This window comes from Rhea pennata, chromosome 4 (genome assembly GCF_028389875.1).
Source record: "Rhea pennata isolate bPtePen1 chromosome 4, bPtePen1.pri, whole genome shotgun sequence".
NCBI classification, from domain to species: Eukaryota; Metazoa; Chordata; class Aves; order Rheiformes; family Rheidae; genus Rhea; species Rhea pennata.
Window position 1 is genome coordinate 71,677,639 of NC_084666.1, and position 18,048 is coordinate 71,695,686.

Consider the following 18,048-nt stretch of genomic DNA (forward strand, 5'->3'; position numbering starts at 1 on the left):
AAACCCCCAGTCAGCTTATTTATGACCTCCTGAATGTCATGACTTTTTGCCAGAATTCCCAAATCCTTCCCAGCAGCTGTTTAAATGTCTTGTTTCTTGTGGCAATGCCTTGCCTGACAACAACCCCCTGGCAGCCCTCTGTCAGAGAGCTGTTACGTGGCCCCAGGGGCCTGGTGCTCCCATGTCGCAGCCCCTTACATAAGAGCATTAGCTGTTACGTGTTATGATGTCAATAACAGGCTTTTCTAAAGCTCCTCTTATGTTTCCTTCTGTTAACTTGATTTCACAATTGGCTGATGAAATCATTGCATCAAAGGGGTTCAGTAACCTTGGGTTTGAGAAACCTGGGCGTATCTTCATTGTTTGTTGCATTTCAATAGGTAGAGAAAATCAGAGCTTCTTCCTTAAGTAAGAGAGCCCTTGTGACCCAAGGGCTTAAATGTGATTGAAAAAATATTGAGGGAGGAAAAAGCAGGAAGAGGAAGAAACTTCACCCAAAGTACCATCATTTTGAAGACCTTTCCATCCCTGAGCTCAGAATGGATCACGGCAGAGTTCTTCAGAGTTTGTTGCTACATTTTTAATCAGCTTCCTCTTTCCAATGCATTTTCCAAGTACTTACGACAATTTTTCTTTGAAAACTGAATTTGAAAAATCTGAGCCAGCTATAATACAATCCATTCTCACTGTGGGTGGTTCAAAGGAGACCAACCCTGGCACACAACTGCTTTTGTGGGGAAGAACTCCAGATGGCTTGGGTTTCTAAACCACCCCAGTGTGATGTGTGTGCTACTTGCCAGGCTGGAGGAGAACTCTTCTAAATCAGTCTGGCTTAAGGATGCTAAAGTGCCATTGTGAGCACTTTAGCTGGTGTGGGCTGGTGCGGCAGGCTTGGTCCCACTTTATTCAGAGTCAGTGCGAGTCCCTCACATTGGCTTGCGTGGAACAGGAGCGAAGCCCCAAACCAGGAAATTATATCTGACTGCACTTCAGCAGAGGGGGGACTCTTGCCTTTTGGATTTTACAGAATTAGTGCAGCTACCTAGTGATAGAGGGGGAAATCAAGCCTTAATATTAGAAAAGTCTGAAAGGACCAACAGACTTCCCTTTTGTCAGCTGCAGAGGGAAAACAAAGATATAGCCTGGCCCTTGGTGCATGCCTGATAAATGGGGAAGGCCAAAGGAGTGACTTTCCTACTGCTCTTATCAGCAATCCAGGCTGTGCTTTGTCTGAGGTTCCCTGCAGCTCTCACGGAGACGTGAGGATGAGCGGTTGTGGCAATGCCACTGCCCCATGGGCACATGAGCAGGCGCAGGGTAGAGCGGGTGGCTCTTGAACTCTGAGCACAGCATGCCTTGCTGCTGCAGGGCAGGGGAGGGATGCCAGCCTCTACCAGTCACTGCTCCACTAGGCAAGTGGCTTGGGGAAGGCATTCTCTTCCCTGTGTGTGGGGGGAGGTTGCTTCTTCCATCGGTGGAAGGTGCTGGAGGAGCAGCTGCCAGACCCGTTCCAGGGACCTGCAGCTCTTGCATTTTCTTCTGCTGACTTCAGCAGGACTGAGGAAGGCACTTCCAACATAAGCAACCCTCCAATATCGACTAAGGTGGCTGTGACTGTCATCCAGCCCTGCTGAAACCACTCCTGTGCCACAGACAGTGAGGAAGTAATGCTTCCTGCCATGTCTGCTGTCACAAGACAGATCCTACCCTTGGCTGAGAATCTGGCAAGTCTAGTTTTCTTTGAGAAGCACCTTTTTGCTTTTCAGAAAGCATCCCAGGCTTCCTGGAAAAACCTAGGAGCTTTAGCTTTACAGCTGGCACCCAGTGACCAAAGCAACTTGTAAATAGGAATTCAAACACAGGCTAGACCCCAACCTGTACATAGTCACCATAGTACAAGAAAACAGCTACTATAAGGCATGCTCCAGCAGTGCCTCCCCTCCCTGAGAGACACTCTTATTTTTTACCAAACAGGGAAAGTTATTTGCAACCTTCCTCCTCTTATTCCATTCACAGGGTCCAGACCCAGGGAACAAGCTCTGCTACCCAGATACCTTGGGGAGGGCAACGCACATGCAGTCAGTATTTCCCAGCTCTTCCCATGTCTTGGATACCTTAAACAACATTAAGGCTTGTATAACTCTTATGCAGCTAGTTAAGGAGAGGAAAAGAGTGAGTTCCCTGCCTTTCCTGCAAATCCCTGGGCAGTCTCTGCTATTTTACAATGTAGTTACAGCCTCCAGCTGCAAGATCCCAGTGTGCAGGACCAAAGGCAAGTCCTTTCCAGGCAGTCTCAGTCTCAGAGATTACCAAGAGGTAGGAAATGGAAATAGGGGTGGCTTAGGTGGAAGTGTAGTCCAACGGTGCATTATCAGCAATGGGGTGGCACACAGTTTCTTCACTGCCTTCTTGTAAGTGTCATGAGAAGGAATGCTTTGGAGAGGTGTTTGTTTTCCTGCTGCCTGGCACACTGCAAAGAGGAGGAAAGGATGCACCTGGATTCAGAAGTAAATTTAGAAGAACAGAGACTTTAAGTGGGGAACAAACACCAACAGTTTTTTGGAAATGCAAAAATAAACTCTGAGGAGGTGTTTGCCACCTGCAGATTTGTAAGGTATGTGGAGAGGTGCTAAGTGAAATGAACCTGAAATAACAATGAAGCCCCCCTTCTGCTGGACTGCTATCTGTTTGCTCCAGTTCAATCCAATCCACAGAGAGAGAGGGAGAAACACAGGGACTGTCAGCTTGGGTCAGTGTTAATGAGGGAAATAAAGATGAGACATAATTTAAATTTCACTGAAGGGAACAGCAAACTCCTTTCATCACTGGGTATGATAGCGCAAGAATCAAGGTATTTGATAATTAACCTAGAATAGAGGTGCCTTCCTTACAATATAGGGGGCAGCTGTAACTGGGAAACCCTCTGGGATAGAAGTGCTGCACTGACATGTGGCCATGCAACTCAGCTGGCATCTACAGAGTGACCTGGGCTTTTGGCCCCCCCTCCTGGTACAAAGCTCCCTCTGAGGCTGTGCTTTGAGATGCTTGTTGCCCACAGGCTTTGGGAGGGTGTTTTGGCCTCATGAGAAATGGGACTGTGGTTCTTGAATCATTATTTGTCTTTAAAGAGCAGGTAAAGGGCTTTTTCTTGAGGGTTTGGCTCTATTTCCTCTGCCATCTCCAGAGCCATCTCTAAGCTTCTCCCACGGATAACACGCAACTGGAAGTTACCACAGTGATGACAGCACCAGTGCAACCACTCATGCAAGAGACCTTCAGCACAGACGGGTCCAGAGAGCCCACAGACAACAAAGCTCCTCAGTGGAGGCTTACAACTATGCAACAACTGAAAAGCCACAAAGCTTTCTCTGGGGAGACCATGAGCACAAACTACATGCCACAGGAAGAACCAGTGGCACAGTCAGCAGCAGCACAGAATTACTTAAAGGAAAGTGCCCAGATAACCTTAGCCACCTTCTAACAGTCATGTAGTTAAAGTCTCCATTCAAGTAGAAATATTTAGGTTGCAAGAGCAACCAAGGGCTACAACTGGGACTAGAATCCCACCCAAACAGATACTCTGAAAGCACAAATATTCCTCAAAGAAAGTGCAAGAAACAGGTGCTGTCTTAACCTGACAAATGGAGACCTGGGATACTTAAGGCTTTGCTCACACTAGAAAAGTGAAGGTTATTTTTTGCCCTGTGATCACTCTCATACCAGCATAGTCCATGGGCATGATGAGGTTGCGCCAGTGAAAATGTACCAAGGTAGTTTTTTCCCCCTGCCCTGGCCAGCACAGGCCACCCTGGCGCAGGCGTGTTTCTACCAGTGCAACAGCATGGTGCTGCGTGGGTGCTGCCTCATGAGCGAGCTACTGTGGCTGTAGAGCAGTGCCCTCCCGGAGAGGCACGTGCACAGCACTGCTAGGAGAGAGGTCGGCTCTCCTCCCGCAGGCTCCCACCGGCTTTTCCTGTGTCTGCTCTGTGGGCTTTGCCAGTGAGCATGGCTGCTTTTTCTCAGCGTACAGTGTGCCTTGGGAGAAGCAGAGTTTCCTTCACAGCTCTGGTTCAGAGGAGCACTGAGGGGGCTGCCATCCGCTTATGCATCGCCTGCGAAAGGAGGCAGCCTGCAAGTCGTGAATGAAAAGATGTGAAGTGACAGCCAAGGGAGAAAGCTACTATCAGTGCTTTTAGCAAGAAGTGGAGCCTTTTTCTCAACTACAGAAATGAACAATTCAGGGTACCTAGCATCAACAAATACCAGTGTGCGCAGGTTCAACGCAAGACAAGGCCAAGCACAGGTACTGAAGAGCCACAGCACCTTATGGCACTGCCAGCGTCTGGACCCTGTCTCACGTGGACACCATCACCTCTGAGTTTGCCAGTAGTGGGGGTATGTGCTCAGTCCTTCCAAAAACAGGAGTAAGCCATTTGTAATGACAAGAGTCATTAGCCAGGGATACAACTCATGAAGGGCTGGGATAGATTTTCTCTCGCAGGAAATTAAAAAAGTGTAAGTAAACAAGCTGCGTTCTTCTGGCATTTACCTTCTCAAAATCTAATTCAAGGTTTTTTTACGGACTGTTGTAAGAAAACCAGAGCAGTCAGTGGCTGGTTTTAGCCTGTGCAAATCAAGAGAAGTACTAACAGCTGAGGCCAGGGTCCTGATGCTGGGCAGTGCCTCCTGTTCTCAAGAGCAAGCCTGCAGGGCCAGGTGGTGGGAGGGTACCCTTAATTCCCTTGTGCATCACCCCCTGGAGAAGCAGTGGATGACTCTTCTCTCCCACTTCCTGCCTTCCTCCAGTTGCCTGGCAGGTGCAACATGCTCCCTAAAAGCATGTCCACAAGCAATAACTCCTGGAACTGGGAACAGAGACAGTGTGTGCACCCCAGCTCTGTTCTCTTGGGGCCTGTGTGAGTGTTGGGAGCCCATGCTACTGATGCAGCTAATTGCCTATCTTCTCTACCTTCCAGCTCCTGCCTGGGCTTTCCTCTTGCAGCAGTACCTGCCAGCCTGGAGACGCAGGAGTGGCTTGCATGGGCAGCAGCTCCCTCCCTTCCCCTCCTGGCCTCAGCAGGGACCCTAATCCTCTGCCTGCCTGCTGTGGGCTTGCATGTTTTGTCCCAGGTGCAAAGTCCCAGTCCCCTGGGAAGCAGAGTCCCCTGGCTCAGCCCTTTCCCTGCGGGCAGTGTGAAGTATCCTCTCCTTCACATGGCACAGAGGGCCTGGGGGTGCCCTTGGCAGGATGGGGCAGGGCAGTGTGGTCTTGCTTTGCAGCCTGCTCCTTCCCAAGAACCTGCTGGAAGGGGAGGAGACCCACTGGGGAAATTTCTCCCTTGTTTTCCCACTGGAGGCTGCGAAAGGGAAGATGTTCCTTTTTCTGGTTCCCTGCTGTGGGGGGTAGGACTAAAGAAGGGCAGTTTGGCATCTCAGGACTCTTGTCTGAAACTAATCACTGCTAATTCCCCTGGGTGTAGGATCAGGAGCATTAAATCAGGGCAGGACCAGAGGGATTTCTGCTAACCTAGCTTGGTTGTTAGGGCAGAGCACTCGAGGAAAACTGACAGCACAGTCTCCAAGTACAATTAGATATCTACCTGCCTGAATGAAAGGGTCAGAGGAGGAGACACCAGGCCAGAAAAGCAGCTCACAAGAAATGTGCATTTCAGAGGGGTAATCAGAGCAGCCAGTATGTTAAGCCCATGGCACCACAACCCCCCTCACCAGCAGCACTGCCTCCAGAAATACAGCAGCACAGAAAAGAGAGGTTTCCAGGGGTTTCACAAAGCTGAATGGAAAACAAATACAAAAACCCAACCAACCAAACGGAATTTGCTCAACCCCTCACACGTGGCAGTGAACAGAGGAACAACTGCACAGTAACTCAGGCGCGCAGAAAGCAGGCGCTTAAAGCCTATCTGTAACGCGTGATCCCAGCTAACATGTGAGGGATGGGGGCAAATTTTAGGTGGAATTTCTTGGGCTTTCTCCAAAGCGTCCACGGAGGGACCTGTTCTCAGTGGCATTTGCTACGAGTATCAGGTCTGCTTCTGCAGTTAGCTCCTGACTTCAGCATGGCTTTTGCATATGCAGAGCATAGTCAGGGAGTTAGCTGGAGGCCAGAGCACGTGCAGGGTTTTCCCTGCAGTGCTTCCAGTCAGCATTTTGCCCTGTTTTAAACACTGTCAGTCACAGGACTCCAAATCACATTTGTGACTTTGCAGTTCAAACGCAGCTCAGGCTTGATTTACCCAAAGTCATATGTGATGCTAAAATGCCTTGTGAATGACAGAATTGGATGTGGGGGATATTTGGGGCAAGGGATGGTGTCAAGAGTCAGGACAGTGTCCACACAGCAGCAAGCAGAGCCTGCTGAAGTTTTAGCAGGCTCCTACATGGTAGCATGTTTCCTTCTGCTACCTAGCCATAAATTCCTGTCCTCAGTTTCAATGTTATCAGCGGGTATCTATGTCACAGGCTACCCAGGCTTAACCAACAAGTAACATGCTACATTATAGAGTAGCTCCCACTGAAATTTTAAAAAGCCTTTACTAACCTCATAGTGGGACTGTGAAGTTGCATGTTGCTACTGTCACTTCAGGCATGGGGGAAACTGAGGCACGGAGACCTAAGGACCCTCCTAAGGTTAGTCCAAAGCTGAGAGCATAGCCAGCTGGCCCCATGCCACAGACCCTCCTGGCACCTCATCTGCTGCTCTCCCTGCTCTGCAGAGCCCCTGGGACAGTGACATTAGGTGCTTTGAAGAGATACAGTAAAGGGCAACAGCAGGCGCCAGGGACTAGCTGGAAAAACAGCCTCCTTTCTTGCCGGCTGCACTCAGCCCTGCCTGGCCCCTTCCTCCACTAACAAAGCATTTCTCTTTTCCCTGTGGAGCCTTTTGCAACTGGAGCTGAACCAGTTAGATCACGCTACTTTTCAAAAGCTGCAGCCGGATTTCTCACATGTACTAGTGTCCCACACAAACAGCCTTAACTTTTGGACTCTTCTTAAATTCTGGCATTGGATATTAAGTTTTATTTAAATGCAAGCAGTAGTGCTTTGTACCCAAGGGCTCCTGTCAGTCCAGCCCCCTTGCAGGCGTGATGCTGGGCTGTAAGGACAAGTACATACACATTCTCAGAGGCAGTCACTTTGCAGTGGTAACATGAGGACTCCAACCCTGATTTTAGCCAGGGATCACTTAACAAAAAGCAGCCACCTCACTGCAGGCACAGAGCCACATGCAGGCTCCTGGGAAAGTGCCAAAACACACACTGCATGGCAGCAGCTAGGAGAGCTCACAGCAAGGATTTCTAGGATCACACAGAAGCAGACAATCACTAGCTTTAAAAACCACGCACATTGTGCCTGCAAAGAACAATATCAACACAGATCCATCTCAGCCCTCCCACTGCCCTCTTTAAATGGCTGGGAAAGCTCCAGCCCCAAAACAGCTGCAATTGATCCCCTTCTTCACCCCCCCCCCATCATGTGATAGTCCTGCCCAAGTGATTTAAGCTGCTGGAGCCCAGTGCTGAGTCATGCTGGGCTGTGGAGCAGGGGCTGTGGAGTGTCCTGCCTGGAGGGGCTGGTGTCTGCAGCATGAAGCAAGTGAGTGATCTTTTCTAATTGGGCTGATGTGCTGAGCAGGACTAAGGTTTGGTATGTTTGGGTTTTGGGCTTGGTGCCAGAGAAAGAAGAAAAGGATTAGCTGAGAGGAAATGCGGGGCTGATATGTGGCTGTGGGAGGAATGGTTAGGGCTGATCAGATGCTTTTCTTTTTCCCCCTTGTCCTTCTCTAGTGTATGTTGCGTGAGGGGGAGGTTGCTTTTATAGGTAGTTACATATTTTAATGTCCTAAATGTTTAGGACTGTCTGTAGCTTACAATATCTGAATATCTTTATCCTTAAACTTTGTACTTTGCTTCTGGAAAAATGCCTTTTAGGCACAGGTCTGAGCTAACCCTCAACTTAACAGTAAAGGGATTCAGGGTGGCTACATCTACCCCTAGCTTCCTCCTATCTCCCCTTGCCTTGAAAGGACCTACTTGATGTTGAGGCTGTATATCAGGTTGTACCTGAACAGCACAATAAGAGGAGCTGGAAGGCAGCATTAGCAGCCTGAGTGCTGTGGTGATAAGCAGCTTAGAGACTGGGAGAATCTGACCTCAGCAGTCTCAGCTGTGGGGGGAGCAGACATGAGGATGAGCCCTGGTTTGGGCAGGGTGGCAGCCCTAGGCAGGGGGCTGTGCTCCAGAGCTGCCCGTGGCTGCTGGGTATTTCCTCCAGGAAAGGAGGATGAAACCAATTACTTAATGTAACTGATCTGGATTTAGCCCTCTGCCCTACCATCATGTGGAGCTCAGCACTAATGTGCTTGGACCTGGAGTACAGGCTGTGGAGCACAGCCTGAGTTGTGCTGTCTGACCTGGCCAAAGATCACCCTCCTTCTAGTAAAGGTACTCTGGTAATGTTAAGTGCCATTTTGGGGATATGCAGCTGAGGGAGAGAATAATCTTCCTCCCAGAAAAGGAACAAGCTGAACAAGCCCTCTTATTTCTGGTGCAAGCTTCCCCAGAGGTGTCTGTAACTTGCTTTACTGGCCTGCAGCTAAATGTGGGCTCCATTGATCCTGCTCTCTGTAGCAGTGGCAATAAGTCAAGCTACAAAATACTTCTTTTGTGGCCCTTGTTGCTTGGAGACCCCCTCTAGGGAGGAGGAAAGACATGAAGTGTAATGAAGGTTGCTTAATTGCTCTTATTTCTGTGCTAAGGGCTTTGTCACTGACTTTAAGGTACAAGCCTGCTTGCAAGTGTGTCTCTGGGAGCAGCTGCTAGATGAGTGCCTGCACCTTGGCCTTGCTATACTTGCTTGAACTACCTCCTCCTCAGCTTGCGTTGCTTCCCAAGGGGGGTGCCACTGCTGGGGTGCTGGCTGTGAGGCATCACCCCATCACTGGCAGAGGGGTTAGAGGCAGTTGGGACGGCTCAAAACCCTTGCTGTAGCTCTTGGTTTCAAATGTCCTCGGGTCTGCCAGACATAGCTTCTGCCCTGTCTTGGCCCAAGCAGGGCTAGTAGGCTTGCCATGGGTGGGCAACTCCTATGGTTTGGTCCTGCAGGGATTGGTGGTCACTCAGCTGGATGTCCAGCCTGGAGAATGCATCAAGGTCAAAGGGAAGATCCTGTCAGAAGCTAAAGGGTGAGTGGGAAGATGGGGGAAGGCTGGATGTGGCACTGGGAGGGACTATGTGGGCTCCTGCCTTCCCTGGAGGGTGACTGAGCTCCTGCAGGGCTTGGTCTCTTTGCAGGGAGCAGCTGTGGCTGGAGCTGCTGCATGGCAGGGGGAGGAGAGGGGGCTCATTTGTGCTGCCTCCCCGCAGCTCTCGCTGTCTCCCCAGGTTTGCTGTGAACGTAGGGAAGGACAGCAGCACCCTCATGCTGCATTTCAACCCCCGCTTTGACTGCAAGGGAGATGTCAACACTATTGTATGCAATTCCAAGGAAGATGGCGCATGGGGCGAGGAGGACAGAAAGGCTGACTTCCCCTTCCAGCACGGTGACAAGGTTGAGGTGAGGCCCTGGGGATGTGTGCAGGTCCTGGCACTGACCACAGCACTGGTGTTGCAAGGGTGGAACTTCTAATGCCACCTGACATTTCTAAAATGGAGAAGGGGACAGGCATGGGAAGAGCTAGGAAAGAATCTGGGAGCTCTGCTGACAGTGTCTAGCCCTGCTCTGCCTGAGTTGGTGCTTAGCAGCTCAGGTGTGGTAAGCTCTCCACTCTGGCCTGCCTTTGCAAGCTACAACAGCAAGAGCAATTGAAACACCTGTGATTCCAGCTAGGTCAGCCTCATCCCTTCACTGCAGAAGCCTGGGACTGCCTTTGGGCAGAGCAAACCAGCTTCTTTCCCTCAGTGGTTCTGTTGGGCATTGAGGAGCTGAAGCCAGCTGGCACTGGCTTAACTACCTGTGGCTACCTCATCTGTCATCCTCCTGTGCCCAGTCTGGAGTGACTGGAAAACCTGGCTTGTCAGTAGTGATGTGTACTTCCTTGTCATGGTTTTCTACAGATGTGCATCTCCTTCAATGCTGCGGAGGCTACGGTGAAGCTGGCTGAAACGGAGTTCCAGTTTCCCAATCGTCTGGGCATGGAGAAAATTGAATACCTGGCTGTGGAGGGTGACTTTCAAGTCAAAGCTATCAAATTTAGTTAACTGCTGTGGCTTTTTGTTTTCTTCCTGTCACCTCCTGCACAATGAAATAAACCCAAACTGTCTGTGGCTGCTCCCTCTGCTGTTTCCTGCACTAATCTGCTCACTCATGTGTGCATGTGCTACAGCGGTGGACAGTGGGAAGGGGGATATATCCCCTTATGTCCCTATTTAAACCACAGCTGGTACTGAATTTGGGCTGATCACATGCCATGCAAAGCATGAATGCTGTGACTCAAGCTACCTTAGCAGTAGGTGCTCTCTTGACCCTGCTTCCTGCAAGAAGTGGTTGCTGGCTGTTTGTGCTCTGAGACTAGTCCCAGCCACTCAGCTATGGAGGAGAGGCTTAAGGAAGTGTGGTATGCCACCTCTGTCCAAGGGGCACTGCTCATCCCTCCTTTCTGGGGGGACTGACACACAGCAAGGCATGGCTTGGGCTCTTGCAGGCAGCTTTGCTCTCTGGGAATGTGCTTGGCAGGCAGCTGTCTTGCGGGCTGCTGCGTGTACTTCTGGAGCAGAGAAAGAGCAGGCAAGTCAGGTTAACTGTACTTCTCAGGGAAGAGAAAAGGAGTAAAAGGTGAATCCTGGTGTGGGACCAGATTGGGGTGGGGGGAACTAAGTAAGGTCTTTGTAAGAGCATCCACACTGTCTCTTCTGCTTCATGGATTGCAGTTTCCTAGCACTTGGCTGCTAAGCTCTAGATGCATCCTGAAGGCTATCACCAACAGTGGAAACAGAGGTATTAAATCCTGAAAGTACCAAGTGCAGCTAGCTGCACTTTTAGGTAGAGAAGGGAAAAAAGTCTAATGGTCTCTTCTACCTAAACCTCTTTGCTCTGCTCGTGCAATGCCTTGGGTGTGTCTGCTGCTGCTGTTTCCAAGCTGCTGGCCAGCCATGGCTAACCAGAGAGAGAATTGGGACTGCTGCAGCTTTTGAGGCCCTCAAAAGGTAATGAAATCTTACCCTTGGAGTGAATGCTACAGGTGGGCTTTCTGTGGTGTGGGGCTGGCACTGTGGCCTTGACAGCTGGAGTACTCCTGCCCCAGTGCAGCTCAGCTGGCAAAGAACTGCCCTTGTGTAAGGTCTCACCTTGGCCAAATGCTGCTGAACTGGTGGAATCTGACTCTCCTTGGCTAATCCCTTGCAGCAGGACTGGTAGGGGTCAGAGCTGCATTTGCTAGCCTTTCGAACAGCTGAGTAGTTGGGCCAGTTGCTGGGATAGAGGAATATATCCCTTTGCAGAGCACTTGAGTTCATTTAATGCCTTTTATGGAGAGGCCACAGGCCTGATGCTCTCATGCCTACAAATGCTGTACGGCAGTACGAGTGTCTAAGTCTGTATTGCACCAATTACCTTGGACCTGGCCCAACCCCTGGGAGTGATGGGGGGCCTGCCCTGGAAGTGGACCTGCTTTACTTTAGCACTTTCTGCTTTCTGGTAACTCCTGTTACGGAGGCCTTTGTTCAGCCCTGCTGGAAGGGCTTGAGTTGTAGCTGTGTTCTGCCAGTAGCCCTATAGGCCCAAGCCTAGTGACCCTGAATAGACAGGGCCCCTCCTATTTACTCTCCAGAGTGAGTGCATTTTCTGAGAAGTTAATGGTAGTGATAGCTTTGCACAAATGAGTGTGAGGCTGTCTAGGTAAGACAAGTCCTGGTTATGCTTTTGATTATCAATAACAGTCCTGAGCTTTATGTAAGGCTAGTGTTGGCATGGGAGAAGAGGATGGTTTGAGTAACCCCTCTTGGTCCCTATTTTTCTTTATACCTGGCTGAAGATACACTAAGTACAAAGCCTTTGTGCTGCAGAGGGACAGGGGAACTTGCAGCTTGTCCATCTGTTATCTGTTACTGGTTGTTCTCATCAGACTAGGTATGCATTTGTCAGTACGCACAAGAGTTGAGCTTTCTTTTTTTTCCTCTTCTTTCCTTTCTACTCCTTCCCCTCTTCCCCCCCCCCCCAAATTTCAATAGTGTTTTTTTTTTTTTTTTTTTTTTTTTCCTTCAGCCTTCCTTTCTAGTTAGGTTACCCACAAATCTTCCTGTCCTCTACGCTCTGGACACAAGTACTGTCTTTATGGGAGTCGTTTCCTTTCTTAAAGTGTTGTGAAAAAGGATATTAGGCTTGTCCTGCTTTCTGACACTGGCAGCTACCACTAAGGAGGCCACAACAGAAGAAAGGGTAGGAAGGAAGCATGCTTTTGCCAGTGCTTCCTGCTTCTAGAGTTTTATTTTCTCATGTCCCAGAATTATAAATACTACTGTTCCTATAAGTTACACTGCTAAACAGGCAGAGTAAAGATAAAGTATTGTGGCTGGCTCCTAGAGCAATGCTAAGACTTAACTTCTGCTAGAGAGATCAGGAAAGTGAGAATATTATGCCCTGCTGCAGGCAAAGGGTCACTGAATAAAAAGCAGGGCTGGCCCTTGTTAATAAGAGTCCCTATGCTCTTCTCCTGGAAACACTTGGTGAACTCTGCTTTCCAGTTGCGTAGGGGACAACCTAAGCCCTCCTCACTCTAGAAGAGATGCAGAAAAACATCACAACTAGCATGGCCTAGGGTGTTCATCCTGCTGCCCTCCCCACAACATGCAAAGTTTATGTTCAGTCCCTCAGTCCAGCAATGTGCCCCAACAGATGTCAAAAAAAAAAAAAAAAAAAAAAAACTTAGTATCTGTCTTCTAGCTGTGTGAGCCCAAAGATGAAGAAGGGAAGGGGAGAAAGCCCCAATTCCTGTCAAGGGGGTTGCACCTGCAACCTCAGTCCCTGTCCCTTGCAATTCATCTAAAACCAAAGCTGTACCATTTTCTTGCCCTATAATGTATCACCTGGAAGATTCTAAAAAAAAAAAAAAAAAAAAAAAAAAAAAAAAAAAAAAAAAAAAAAAAAGAGGATTCATGTTACAACAAGAATGCAAATAATTTTTTTTTTAATTGCCCTGAATCTACAGAGAGGAGAACAAATGTCCACTGCAGAAAAGATGAAACTGAAAACAGTAGATGTGACAGAAGAATTAAAATCCCGTGCAGGACCTGATAGAGTTGTGATGGGCAAGAGACTAACAGATTTATGTTCTCAAAAATAACATCTTCCTTCAGCAGTGTGTATTAACTTTGCATGACAGAAAGAGGCCATCCAAGTGATTCTGTAGTTACACCAGCAGGTATGTGACAGTATTCAGGGCAACCTGAAGGATGGCTGCAGGACACGGGAGCCCAGAAATAGGGTGAGTGCCTGTAGTGCATAGAGGAAAAGTGCTGGGGAAGCTGATGGGCAATGTGGATTTTGGTGTCTGCAGGAAGACAGATGGGTCCCTTCCCATGTGAGTCATGTGTTCCCCAGTAAAAGAGGTGCAAGAGTGTGTGTTTTTTTTTTTTTTTTTTTTTTTTTTTTTGTTCCCCCCTCCTCTCTCCAGTAACACATTTGCAAGAGAGCACCTGGCATCCTCTGTGCAAAACAAAAAGGTGACCCATGCAGCAGTGCTCAGCATGCTGACAGCAGTGTCCCTCCTGCGCCTGCCCCCCTTCTCTCCCTTGACCCCAGCCTCCCTGGGCAAGCAAGCTGGCAGGAGCTTCTGCAACTCATTGAATTCAGAAGTCGGCCTCAAACCATTAGCTGTGTTATTGCTGATTTCCCCCTTCTGGTGCTGTGCCCCCAGCCCCTCACCGCGTGCTTCTCCCTGCGCTGGGCCCATCCCCCTGAGGAAACAAGGACAGTTTCCCCCTTCAGCTGCTTCGCATTCTTCCCCTTGGGGGGGGGAAAAAAATCACAAAATGGCACATACTCACTGTTTCGGGCGGGCGGTGGGCTGAGGGGAGTGCTCTGGGGGCTCGCTGCAGGCGGCAGCGCCTCGTTAGCTGTGGTCGCCTCACAGGTGTGAAGAGTAAAATGGCGGCTGGCTCTTCCTGCCTCTCTAAAATGGCGGCTCGTTTTTCCTGCCTTTTTCGGAGGCGAAGCAGTAGCTCCCCGAAAGCCGCTGCAGCGTTCAAACTCCCTGTCCTCAGCCTTGCTGTCACAGATAGCGCCCTTTCCAAGCCTGCCAAATCTTTTCTTAATGTTTTCTTTTTTCTTTATTTAATTACAGCTTTATTTTAGCCCAGCCAAACACCTCGAGATCTGTTTTGGAGAAACAAGGTGCTTTGCAGAATCGAGCACCTCACGAGCCTTGCCAGGCTTCTTGCGTTTGGGCCCTAATGTTTCCTTTAGCGCTAGGACAAACCTGAAGGGGGGGGGGGGAAGCGCTACGGGCCTCTCCCGTCTCGTCCGACAGGTATCGAGGCGTCCGACGGCCGTGTATTTTACCAGCGGCGCCAGGTAAGTGGGTCTGACGTGCCAAGAAATAAACGTGCGTCTCGAGTCGCCGTTACGGACGACGACGACGCGGGAACGCGGTGGCTCTATGCGATGCCGTAGACGCGGAGCGCCTGGCCGCAGCGAGCGTTTACCCTAAACTGGCGGGGTACGTGAAATGTGTGGCTGCTCCGTCCTTACCAGAAAAGCAAGCTAAGAAAAGCAGTAATCAACAGATTTCCCTCTTTGGCGAAAGGCGCTTAAATCTACTGGTTTGGTCAACGTTTTGTTTCTGTCAAATCCCTCTCACGTGTGCTTCTGCCCAACTCGGCAAGCCCCGTGGTCCTGTTCCCTGCGGCAGCAGTTCTTACACAGAGAGGTGCAAAGACCATTTCCCTAATGATAAACTTAACGCCTCTCAAAACAGAAGTAGAGGCTTTAAATCTCTCTCTCTCTCTCTTTTTTTTTTTTTTTTTTTTTTTTTTTTTTTTTTTCCTGAAGAGCTAAGCTGTGATAAAAATGTAAGTAACCGTCACTTGCCTGGTTAGCAGATGCTTATGTGTACAGTAGTATGACTTCTAGCAGGAATCGCTGAACTTAGTGGACTGCAGAGCTGTGCCAAATATCTGAATTTCTTGTAAACCATCAAGAACCCATAACCTCAAGCCTTTTAGCTGGAAATCCTATAAAAGAAACATTTTTTTACAAAATATTAAGTAAAGCCTTATATACCACTGCCACAAGGCGGGCTGGCTGCTGCTGCTTGGAAACACTTGACTTGCAGCATAACTCCAGCCCAGAGTTTGTGAAGGGTAAGACTATAGGACTGTCCTTCTTGGTGAAGTGCTAACTAACAGGAAAATGCTGGGTTGGCTGGTCTCAAACTATTCACAAAAGCATGCCAGATTTGCCAAGTATTTTTGTTTATTTTGGTAAATCTTAAGGAGAAAGGGTGGCTGGAAAAAAAATCCCGAACTATTATTAAAATAAAATAAAATAAACTGATGTGTTTTTTTTTTTTTTTTTTTTAGGATAAATTAAATGCTTTGGCTTGGAAACAACTTCCATTATTTTTTTGGGGTGTGCAGGGGTGGGTCACACCTCCCCCAATATTTTTTTTTTCTGTTTTAGTTTCTGCTATTAAGGCATTAGAATCAGTTACCCAGCTGGTTCTGTTTAGGGTTCTCATGAAATGTTATACTGGCCTGAACAGTGTTCAAGCTCAGAAATAAAAAGGATACGTTCACTGCCAGCACATCTAACAAGCTTGGTGCTTCAAAAATCATTAAAACACGAGGTAGATCTTCTTTGGAGAATGGAAGAATTGATGCCTGATCCGAGAGAAGGGCAATAGTATCTTCTCAGTCTGCCAAGCTGCCTATGGAAGACCTATGTGAGAAATCTGTCTGGTACTTTTTAATAAATGGGAGTGGACTTTAAATCCAGCACAAAAGGCAATGAACATTGTAATTTTCAGTCATGTGCTAGCAGAAATTCATAATGAATGGACTTAATTATGTATTTAAACATCTGCTCCTCTCTCGGTGGCAAGATAGGATGGGACAAAGCAATGCCCTGGAGAAAGGAGAAGTGCAAATGGTTGCTGCGGCAGGAAATCTCTACGAGGTCAGAAGCGAGACAACCCAAATCTGGCTCATGTCTTGTGGACGTAATCTATTCACGCAGCTCTGGCCACGTCCTTCAATGGTGATGAAGCATCTTCGAGAGGACAGTACTTCAGTACTTCTCATGCAGCAAAAGGGAGCCTGGCCGACTCCGCTTTGCTGACTGCAAGCTGGCAGCAATCCTCCAGCTCTGTAAGCTGATAAAGTTTGGGCATATTTAGTTACTGCAAGTTGGGCTGTCTAGGAAATAATCCAACAGCTCTTACAATAGGCTTTTACCTACCTAGCCAGGGCAGAGTACATTATCACTAGATATGCTTGACTTCTGTAGGTAGAAGACAATATTGGATTTTAAATTAATGCCTCTTCTGGCATGTGAGATAATTTCTGATGAAATGGATTCAGACAAATGAGGTTTTGCTGTATAAAAAAATCCTAGCATACATCATTCCTTCAGAAAAATAGCCTATAAATAATTTCAAACTTCAGAATGATTTGAATACAAGATGCAGAAGAAAAATTATATTTTCCTGGTCAAAATCTCCTTTGTAAGGACACTTGCTGGTATAGCCACCGTATGTTGGAACAAGTTGAGGCTTCTTCTGGTAGCTCTTTATTATATTAAAAAAGACAACAACAACAACAAACACTGAGAGATGTTCCAAGCTAATGCATGACTATCTTTGGGGTTCCCTCTTTTTGTTAAGGTTTTCACAACATACAAAATTAAATGTCTTTTCTACATACAGAATAAAGTAGAATCAAGTAACTGATTAGAATATGTACACAAACTTACACATTCTGTCTTGTTCTTTAAAAAATATAAATATCAATAATGTTCAGGAGAACGGGTTGGTTTTATTTTTAAGGCTTCATTCTCTTAGATCCTTCATTATTTAGTGAGGTGCCAGGCAAGCAGGAAAGGGAGGGAAGAGAGGAGGTTGTGTTTATTAAAGGTAATATGTTTATTTCTTGTGAGACTCTTCCTCATTTCTGGCAGGAGAAGAGATAGTTTAGTCCCCTCCAGATTGATTTTAAGTTCTAGGAAGCAGGAGTGAAGGGAAAGGGAAATAAAACTTTATTTTTTTTCCTTCATTGAACGCTTGTTTTAAACCTGTCTCCATTCATGGTCATTGTAAAGAATCTTCTGCAAATTACTTGGATTAAACAGACTCAAGCACGAGGATTTTACCATGTGTCCATCTGGAAAAGGTTAGAGAGAGGATGAGACCACTGGAGGTGTTTTACTGCTGATCCCGGAGGAGGTAGCAAGTGCTGCAGCTAGAGTAGCTGCTGCTGTTGCGTCCCTGGGTGTGAAGTCTGTGGGGAGGCTTTCCATCAGGCACTTGAGCTGTTCCTGACCCAGTTTGATTTTATCATCTAGCTCTCGTTGCTCTATGAGAAGTGCAGACTTCATCTTTACAAAGTGCTGGTAATCCTGGAGTTGTTCCTCAGAGAGATAGTTGCCCAGGATCTCCAAGACCACGCGTTCCCGCCGGTCAAGGTTTTCCTTTAGTTCCCGAGCATCTTCATGCTGGCCAGCCAGCAGTTTCCTCTTCTCATTCAGAGAGCTCTGTACACACCGGAGAAAGTGCTTCAGTATCAGCAGCACTAACTTCACTGACTTCCCCCCTTCTCTGACCCCCCCGACACTAGGTTTGCCACCTCCTGCGGAGGTGGGATGGCTGCTCTGCTCCTAGACACACAGCCATCAACTTGGAGGAGGATGAACATCTCACTGTGGATTGAACACGATTCCCATTGAACTGGACAGTGAATGCTCTAGTCGACATGGGGCAGAAGAGGCCCTGAGAAAGCCAGAAAAATGTGCTCAAGAGCCACAGCTACTAGCATGGTATGGCCTTGTCTCCACCTGCAGCCACCCAAAGAATGTTAAAATTGCCTTCAGCTGAATCAAGGG

General features: G+C 48.1%; 2 protein-coding genes across 3 annotated transcripts in view; one reads left to right on the forward strand and one right to left on the reverse strand.

The window, feature by feature from the left end:
* Nucleotides 1-7,541: 7,541 nt before the first annotated feature.
* LOC134139621 (16 kDa beta-galactoside-binding lectin) lies at nucleotides 7,542-17,294 on the forward strand. 2 transcript variants are annotated; one of them, XM_062574239.1, is made up of 6 exons: nucleotides 7,542-7,614; nucleotides 9,123-9,202; nucleotides 9,402-9,573; nucleotides 10,074-10,182; nucleotides 11,096-11,162; nucleotides 15,534-17,294. In XM_062574239.1, exons 1-6 carry the CDS (start codon nucleotides 7,606-7,608, stop codon nucleotides 15,541-15,543), a joined length of 447 nt encoding a protein of 148 aa, XP_062430223.1. In that variant the 5' UTR covers nucleotides 7,542-7,605; the 3' UTR covers nucleotides 15,544-17,294. The 2 variants fall into 2 exon arrangements, with proteins under 2 accessions (XP_062430223.1, XP_062430224.1); XM_062574240.1 differs by lacking the exon at nucleotides 11,096-11,162.
* SHROOM3 (shroom family member 3) overlaps nucleotides 16,718-18,048 on the reverse strand; it is a 35,115-nt gene continuing 33,784 nt past the window's right edge. Inside the window, exon 9 of the mRNA XM_062574238.1 lies at nucleotides 16,718-17,700. Within this exon, the coding sequence (XP_062430222.1) occupies nucleotides 17,341-17,700 (360 nt within the window). The 3' untranslated portion in view covers nucleotides 16,718-17,340. The remainder of the gene's footprint in view (nucleotides 17,701-18,048) is intronic.